We start from the raw sequence: 10,000 nt of genomic DNA on the forward strand, positions 1-10,000 counted from the left end.
TAGGGCAATATCCACTAAACGTGCTCAAAGCGCTTTGCAAAGGGTCCCTAACCAACAGCAACACATAACATACAGAACGAGACATGACGCCTGTAGGCGATATTACATTTTTTTCCCGACAGAGACAACGCTGTCAACGGCCAGGTACTTATTTTACACCTGAGTACGGTGAGATAATGTGACTAAAGAGCCTTTTCCAAGGACTCAACTATGCGCCGAGCGAGGCTCGACCCAGGACCTTCCGATCCGAAAGCGAGTCATACCACTAGACCACATAGTTGTATGTGTGCGTGTGTGAGTGTGTGTGTGTGTGTTGCTATGATTAATAAGGCGGGTAGAACAGGTGAAATTTTACTTATATGCTAACCATCGATATTAATACATGTGTTGTTCGCTGATGTTAGCAATCACTACGATTGCTTACTAATAAATAATAACTCCTCAGACTGTCCGAGGGGCGTGGTTATGTTCCGTTCCACTTCCAATTTATAGATTGATAAATAATTTAATAAGACGAATAAATAGATAGAAAAATAATAAATAAATAAATGTGTAAATAAATTAAACAATTTAACATTACCCATTTACAGTTTTACTAAATTGAAGGTTCACCCGTTACCAAGCATTAACCAAACAGAATATTTCCTACCATTTACCCCGTTCCGAACTCTTGACTATTTATTTCCTGTTAAAGAAAACTCCTGAGCTACCCTCAGTACGTATCAAACCGAAGCCATCGTTAACTTATAGATAGTATGCAGATGACGTCACTCAGGCCTTTGTTATTTGTTTATCCGCGTTTGTGAGTTGTTCTCACTAAACTGTATTAACCAGACTATAAAAGTTCATTGTTACACAGAGTTTGTGTGTTGGTCCGTTATACTTCCGGATGGCAATGTTGTGAACTCCTTGGCCAAGCGCATTCTATCTATAGATAGTTCGAAGATGACGTCACTCAGGTCTTTGTTATTGTTTTTTGCCATCCGCGTTTATGAGTAATGCTGACTGAACTGTATTAACCCGACTATAAATGTTCATGGATAGACACAGTTTTGTGTGTTGGTCCGTTGTACTTCCGGATGGCAATGTTATGAGCTTCTTAGCCAAGCGCATACTATCCATAGCCTGACACTGACCAAAAAATGACGTCGATAGACCAGTCTTTGGCCACAAAATAAAACAAATCGTGAGTTGTATTCAATTGTTCAACTAATGGGACCACTTTTTAAAAATGAGAAACTACTAACGATAACTCAGTTGGCGGTGCAAAAACCAAATAATGACGTCAAAAGACCAGTCTTTTTGGGTTTCAGTGTCAGGCTATAGATAGTATGCAGATGACGTCACTCAGGCCTTTGTTATTGTTTTTGCCATCCGCGTTTGTGAGTTGTTCTCACTAAACTGTATTAACCCGACTATAAAAGTTCATGGTTACACAGAGTTTGTGTGTTGGTCCGTTATACTTCCGGATGGCAATGTTGTGAACTCCTTGGCCAAGCGCATTCTATCTATAACTTAACAATGGCTCCGGTCAAGCACACAAATAGGCCCGGCCCAGTAAATGAGTATTTCTCACATTATTTTGACACAATGATAAAGGAATAGCATCGCAATGCTTGACAACACTGCATTTTTTATTTCAATCATCTGTGTTATATTTGTGAGAGGTGCTCAGGATCTGTGGGTTGTTTTCTCCCGGTGAGAGGCAAGTACTCAATGTTGCTCTGGGTCTTTGGATCACGGTCATCGCTTGGTTTCAGGAGCAAAATATAGATGGTTCGAAGATGACGTCACTCATGTCTTTGTTATTGTTTTTTGCCATCCGCGTTTATGAGTAATGCTCACTGAACTGTATTAACCTGACTATAAACGTTCATGGATACACACAGTTTTGTGTGTTGGTCCGTTATACTTCCGGATGGCAATGTTATTAGCTTCTTAGCCAAGCGCATACTATCTATACTTTATTTTATAGTCAACAATATAACCACTGAAATGTTTATTCGATTGGTTTTAAAATAATTCACGATAACTGACATAATTTTCAAAACTGTATGCACTGTATGTTGATTGAATAACTCGAGACTCATACAATAGATAGTTCGAAGTTGACGTCACTCAGGTCTTTGTTATTGTTTTTTGCCATCCGCGTTTATGAGTAACTCTCACTAAACTGTATTAACCTGACTGTAAACGATCATGGTTACACAAAGTTTTGTGTTTTGGTTCGTTATACTTCCGGATAGCAATGTTGTGAGCTTCTTAGCCAAGCGCATACTATCTATAAGATAATAGTTAAAAAAAAAAGAAAAAAAAAGGCATTCATGTCAATAGCTTGACAGGCATAGCAACAAGAGGTCACGGAGGAACTATCAATTTACAAATATTTTTACATTGCATAATTTACAAATGTATCCCCTCCCCACCCAAGATATTATCATATTCATCCATTATGACTTTAAAAATTGGTCATTTCTAAACACAAAAGCGTCTGTTAATTTTATTGTCACATTTATAGGCTTCTGTCACCCCCCCCCCCCCCCCCCCCCCTATGTATAATTTGAATTCTGTCAACATGGGTGTCAAAGGTTGTTGGGGGCGTGGTCTTGACGTGATGCGACGGTGTGCGCGGATTTCAATTTGCAAACCACCCCATAACACCTGCCACCCACACTGGGTGAGTATCGAGAGTATAAAGGAACGAAATTGACGTCACTCAGCTCTTTGTTATTGTTTTTAGCCAGCCATTTTTATGAGTAGTTCTTACCAAATTGATTTCATTAATCAGGCTATAAATGTTTAAGGTTACTCATAGTTTTGTCTGTTAGTACATTATATCCGGCTATGATATAGATAGTATGCAGATGACGTCACTCAGGCCTTTGTTATTGTTTTTGCCATCCGCGTTTGTGAGTTGTTCTCACTAAACTGTATTAACCAGACTATAAAAGTTCCTGGTTACACAGAGTTTGTGTGTTGGTCCGTTATACTTCCGGATGGCAATGTTGTGAACTCCTTGACCAAGCGCATTCTATCTATAGATAGTTCGAAAATGACGTCACTCAGGTCTTTGTTATTGTTTTTTGCCATCCGCGTTTATGAGTTATGCTCACTGAACTGTTTTAACCCGACTACAACCGTTCATGGATACACACAGTTTTATGTGTTGGTCGGTTATACTTCTGGATGGCAATGTTATGAGCTTCTTAGCCAAGCGCATACTATCTATATATATGTTATGATTTTTTTAGCCAGACGCAATGCATCAATACAAGAACCAAAAAAAAAACAATTTTTTAAATAACGAAACAACGAATAAAATAAGTAGAAATCCTCATATAAAACGACACAAACTAACGGTCTATGATTTCTGGACATTGGCTTTCATGATGGGACTCTCAAAACTGGGACGTTAACCAAGACCTCGCGAAGTCCCAGGTTTGAGAGTTTTTACCTAGATGAGGGTCATTTAAATCGATCGATATTTGAAGGACGAGTTTTCTGGTCAAATTTTTAAATACGTGTTTTTTTGTTTGTTTTTTTTTTTTGTTTTTTGTTTTTTTTTAAAAACCAGAGTATGACAGTTAATTGGTTAACTATTATCTAACAACTTGATAATATCCCCAACATTCCTATGTGTTATCTAATATTATTTTGATATGTTATTCTATATGTCCACAGACAGATAGCCAAAAGCCGCGTCCCCCCATCCACTTCTAGATCACAGGAAAGATAGAACACTGGCGGCGCGTGGACTTGTCGGTATGTAGGGACGGGAAGAAGAAGATGATGATGTACTGTCGACATGCCTGGTTAGGATGTATGTACATTATTAAAAGGACACATGATAGTCTGACTTCTGCTCTAAGCACAGCGTATTATTCCATGTGACAACGGGGTCTCTGTCACTTATTTCTACACGGAGCATCTATACATCTTCCTAAGGTGACGGTTCTTACAACATTGAGGTAAGGCTACTTCTAGTGTATCCAATAGAAAGGAGGGGGGGGGGAGGGGGTGCGCAATTTGACCAAAGAAGAGGGGGGTGGGGGGTTGGAATGGAATGTGGGTTGTGCATTTTGGCCAACCTTCAATAGCGTAATTTGACCATACTCTTAACCGTGAATTATTCTGCATAATAATATATTTGAATTCTTCTGAGATCATTATTTGTTCGCATAATCGAATGCTAATATCTTTAAGTTATTTTAGTACAGCAGGATTGCCAGATAATATTTTTTAAAATAAATAATCCAAACCATTAGGAAAAATAATCCGAATTAAAAAATAATAATCCAAATTTCAGAAAAAAATGTGTCTCTCACCCTAATATCTATAGAAATAGAGAAATGCTACCCACAAGAGTAAAAGTAGTAAATAATGTTATCCTAAATGTGCTATTGTTTTTGCATGAAAAAAACAAAAGCATGCATTTTTGAAAATCTCTTATAGACAAAATACTCCAAAAATAGTCTAACAATCCAAACTTAAAATGGCAATCCAAAGACGTTAAAAAATAATCCAAAAAAATAGACGGTTTGGATTCAAATAATCCAACCTGGCAACCCTGTTAGTCAAGAAGTGTGCTCATGATGAGATTAAGTCTTGGTCCTAAAACACAAACTTAAACTTAAATTTAGGTCGCGGGTTTGAACGGCTAGACAATTTGACGGGATAGCCCATAAGAAAGACAATTTTTTTCACACAGTTTCCTCTCTCCAACCAGTACTGATTTAATCGTTTTTGTTTTTTTTTCTATTATAGAAAGCACTATGTGATAGACTAGCGTCCTATCCATAGAAGAGCAAGTAATTGTTAATATTCTTCTTCTTACGAAATCTGAAACCGGTTGCATGAGCCTCATGGCTCTAATATAAGGACTTTATTGTCGTCACTAAAGATTACAGTAGCGTAGCAGCAATGCTCAAGTTAACAACTTTACGATGACCATTGGTCGCACCAAATTATTATCACCTCTCTTTATGAAAGGTCAGGCCCTGGCAAAAAGATAATTGTGTGTTACATCATAATGAGGTGTTTTAGTGAGGCTATTCTTCCTATGTCCGTCACATTCTTTTCATTTTGTCAATTGAGGTAGAAACTCAACACGAACAACTATTTTATTCTTCACAACAATTCGATGTTACTATCATTTCCTTTACGACGACTACTACTACTACAACAACTACTACTACTACTACTACTACTACTACTACTACTACTACTACTACTACTACGACTACCACTACTGCTGCTGCTACTACTCCTACTACTACTACTACTACTACTACTACTACTACTACTACTACGACTACTACTACTACTACTACTACTACTACTACTACTACTACTACTAACTACTACTACTACTACTACTACTACTACTACTACTACTACTACTACTACTACTACTACTAACTACTACTACTACAACAAGTACTACTACTACTAATGCTACTACTACTACTACTACTACTACTACTACTACTACTATTACTACTACTACTACTACTACTATTACTACTGCTACTACTACTACTACTACTACTACTACTACTACTACTACTATTACTACTACCACTACTACTACCACTATTACTACATCATCATCATAATCATCATTATCATCGTCATCATCACCACCACCATCATCATTATCATTATTATTATCATTACCCACAGGTATTTTCTTAATCATGGACGGTGGGCTTGACATCATTCTCACGGCATCAACGGTATCAGCCAACTGGAACTAAAATAATCATAATAACTGATTCTCAACATTACCAGTCAACGGAGTTACTTTATAACACGACGATGAGAGTTAAATAACAATATTTATCACTCTGTTTTTCAAGAAACGCCCTCACATCATCCCTGCCTGTTCCCAGGATGAAAGCTGTTACATCAAGGTATGGGCTCAATGCTGAAGTCACTAATCCATCCATAATATATCCAGTTACCTGTTGACTTCCCATCATTGCTATGGAAAGGATAGAGTATGCCACGAAAACAAACACACACCAACAAGAATTAATTTAACGAGGTCATCTTCACCAACTGCTGTTTAACGATATGATGGCATCACATAATATCTTCAAATTGGTGTCTCTTATATCGTACAGCCTCGTAACTTTATCGAGGTCAATGCAACCCTATCCAAATTATCCCTATTTTTAGTTACCTTAGTTCTATCGTATTGAAGGTTGCAAATAGTGAAGGTCAATTCAATTTAATTTACAGGCCTCGTTTATTATTATCCCTAGCCTATGTCTCATAATCGCATAATATAATTTAATATCGATACCTGCACATTTTATACAAAGAACGACTGGAATATCTCAACAACTCTACAGGGGTCATTAGACCCCCCCCCCTCCGCCCATAAATTATGCCAATGGCTTTCCCCTTTAATAATAATATAGTTGAACCGTATTGTTGTTACAAAAATACATATAATCATAACAATTACGATTGCTTCATTCTATTCCTTCACAATCCTCACAACAACAACAACAACAACAACAGCAACAACAACAACAACAACACAATAATTCTGGGATTAAAATGACGGATCTTTACCGTAGAAAATTATACATTTTCTACATCATTACATCATAGCATTTACAACTGTCCACTCGAGTTTTTACCACCATTCATCAACTTAGTTCAACGTCCAAGGGTCTCCATTGTATCCACACCACGCTATCATAACAAATACAATAACTCCGGTCTCAACTGTTTAGACACATTCAACATTCAACATTCAACATTCCTGCGAGGGTCAAGATTGGCTTGGCTGACCGCGACTTGGGAGTTTAAACAATGTCTTATCATAAGACACCTCCATATCATCTCGGAATGTTTATTCTGGCCACTTCCAGGAGCTGCCAATCCGTCTCAAATTTGCCTCAATACTAATAATAATAATATTATTAATAATTCGTGGAGCCTTTTTTCCCCCACCGGAAATAGCAAGAAGCACGCATGCGTATGCGTGGCGAATGCATGCAGATAAGTCGTATGCATGCGCATGACGTCATGTGTTGGAGATTATTCTGTGGATTACGAAACCTTCAGGAGTATAATATTATTGGTTTTGGAAGTTTGCGATCTCATCTGATTCTGTTTATAACGTCAATGCTTGTGCTTATCCCAGGGACTACTCAGCAATTCTACGGTTTTAACGGAGGTGAGTGGCTTTATCAATCGTTATTTATGCGGCTATGTGGTCTAGTGGCATGACACTGACTTTCGGATAGGAAGGTCCTGGGTTCGAGCCTCGCTCGTTGAATAGTTGAGCCCTTGGAAAAGGCTCTTCACACACATTCTTTCACGGTACTCAGGTGTAAAATGAGTACCTGGCCGATAACAGCGTTGTCTCCGTCCGAAAAAAAAATTGTAACATCGTTTAACAGGCGTCATGTAATGTCCTACATGTTAAGTGTTGCTGATGGCCAGGGAGCCCTTGTAAAGCGCTTTGAGCACGTTTAGTGGATATTGCGCTATATGAAAAGCTTATTTTTAGACATCTTTTCTATATTCTAGGTAAGCATTGGATGTGTACAATGAAATGTTGGTATTTCGTTATTACTTATTCAGCCAACAGCAACATTTAACATATAGGACGGGGCATGACGCCTGTAAGGCGATACATGTTACAATTTTTTCAGACATAAACAACGCTGTTGACGGCCAGGTACTCATTTTACACAGAAGTACGGTGAGGGAATGTGAGTAAACAGCCTTTTCCAAGGACTCAACTATGCGCCGAGCGAAGCCCCGAACCCAGGGCCATCCGATCCGAAAGCCAGTGTCATACCACTAGACCACATAGCCGCACAAAAGTAAATACTGACCCAAGGCCCAAGTAATTCAGTTCCATAGTTAGTATCACTATCTACCTGGACTTATCACTAATTACTCATTTATTATCAACACAGCTGACCTCTCAATGATTAGCACAGCTGACCTTTCAATAATTAACACCGTGACCTCTCAGTAATGATACCAGCTGACCTACTTGACCTGATAATAGTTCACGTATAGATAGTATGCGCTTGGCTAAGAAGCTCATAACATTGCCATCCGGAAGTATAACGAATCAACACACAAAACTGTGTGCATCCATGAACGTTTATAGTCGGGTCAATACAGTTCAGTGAGCATTACTCATAAACGCGGATGGCAAAAAACAATAACAAAGACCCGAGTGACGTCATCTTTGAACTATCTATAGATAGTTCGAAGATGACGTACTCTGGTCTTTGGGTTTTTTTTTTTTTGCCATCCGCGTTTATGAGTAATGCTCACTGAACTGTATTAACCCGACTATAAACATTCATGGATACACTTATACTTCCGTTATACTTCCGGATGGCAATGTTATGAGCTTCTTAGCCAAGCGCATACTATCTATTACATCTGTAAACTGTAAACCAATTGCGCGTGACGTCATACTGTTGTGGTTGTTGTTGCTTTTGCCAGCTAGACGGGTGAACATTTCTCAGAAAATTAAAAAATGAACAAATAAAACAAAACATAAAACTTGAGCATTTATGAAGGACACTATCCGCTAAATGTGCTCAAGATGTTTAACAGTAAGTCTCAAGGCAACAGTAACACTTAACATGTAAGATAAGAGAAGTGATGCCTGAACGTCGCTCCTACATTTTTTCCCCCGACAGGAATAACACTTTTACCAGTCATGTATTCATTTTACACCTGAATACGGCGAGTCTTTTTCCAAGGACTCAACTTTGCGCTGGTCACAGCAGGGCTCGAACCAGGGACTGACAGGTTCAAAATACCGAGTACCATACCACAAAATCACAAAGTCACACGAATAATTCAACACATTAGTCGAGTGTCCAGCCTCTTATTCCGTTACAACATGGTTAAATTGGAAGTTGGGAAGTGCGGGTACTTTCTAACAAGTGGCTACAAATGTAATAATAAGAATAATTAGTTTACCCATTATGCCATCTGTGAGCCACTAAGCTACTTCAAGTACGACTTATAGATAGTATGCGCTTGGCGAAGAAGTTCATAACATTGCCATCCGGAAGTATAACGAACCAACACACAAAACTGTGTGTATCCATGAACGTTTATAGTCGTGTTAATACAGTTCAGTGAACATTACTCTTAAACGCCGATGGCAAAAAAGGAAAAAAAAACAATAACAAAGACATGAGTGACGTCATCTTCGAACTATCTATATAAGGTATTGCTGTAAAATGCCAAAATGCCTATTTTCATTTTTGGCCAGAAAAAAAAAAAACACGCGAGCTTTTTATTTAGCACAATAGCCACTAAACGTGCTCAAAGCGATTTACAAAGGTTGACTAACCAACAGCAACATGTTACATGTAAAAAGAGATGACGCCTGTTAGGCGATATTACATATTTTCCCCTACAGATACAACGCTGTTAACATATTAATAGGTACTCAGGCTCGAACCCAGGACCTTCCGATCCGAAAGCGAGTGTCATACCACTAGACCACATAGCCTTACGAATTACATTAGTGTATCGAAATTAAAGGAAAGGAATAACCTTTGTCTCAACAAGATAAAAAACCAAGTGACCGATAAGAGATATGATAAACAGTTAACCTGTGAGCAGCTGGTGCCCTTTTGTGGTGGGGTGGGGAAGAATTTCGTAGGATCCGATAACCCAAATTGAGAAAGAAACGTATCCGATAGAAAACCCGTGAGTAGTACTCTTTTAATGTTACGATAAAAATCGTTTTTATTAGAAACTATTTTTTTTTTACAAATAACGATTCAATATCCATTATTTGTTCGTGAATTACCAAAAGATGACAATTAAATATATAGAAAAGGATAAAAGAATAGATAGAACCAGATAGATAAATAAAGAAGTAGTAAGAGAGACATATAGATAGATAGATAGATAGACAGATAGATAGAGATGGACAGATAGATAGATAGATAGATAGATAGATAGATAGATAGATAGATAGATTGATTGACAG

At 38.0% G+C, this 10,000-nt stretch overlaps 1 protein-coding gene across 2 annotated transcripts in view; it reads left to right on the top strand.

Moving 5' to 3' along the window:
- LOC144968069 (uncharacterized) overlaps positions 1 to 10,000 on the top strand; it is a 240,296-nt gene that overhangs the window by 10,318 nt on the left and 219,978 nt on the right. The window contains exons 2-3 of one of the 2 annotated variants that reach the window (XM_078906041.1): positions 3,682 to 3,968; positions 5,683 to 7,192. In XM_078906041.1, the coding sequence (XP_078762167.1) occupies positions 6,988 to 7,192 (205 nt within the window). In that variant the 5' untranslated portion in view covers positions 3,682 to 3,968; positions 5,683 to 6,987. Of the gene's footprint in view, positions 1 to 3,442; positions 3,969 to 5,682; positions 7,193 to 10,000 lie in introns of those variants that run through there. The other variant, XM_078906040.1, reaches the window with a different exon arrangement.

This window comes from Berghia stephanieae, chromosome 3, assembly GCF_034508935.2.
Source record: "Berghia stephanieae isolate SIO BIC M18660-M18661 chromosome 3, UCSD_Bste_1.3, whole genome shotgun sequence".
In the NCBI taxonomy this organism is placed as follows: domain Eukaryota; kingdom Metazoa; phylum Mollusca; class Gastropoda; order Nudibranchia; family Aeolidiidae; genus Berghia; species Berghia stephanieae.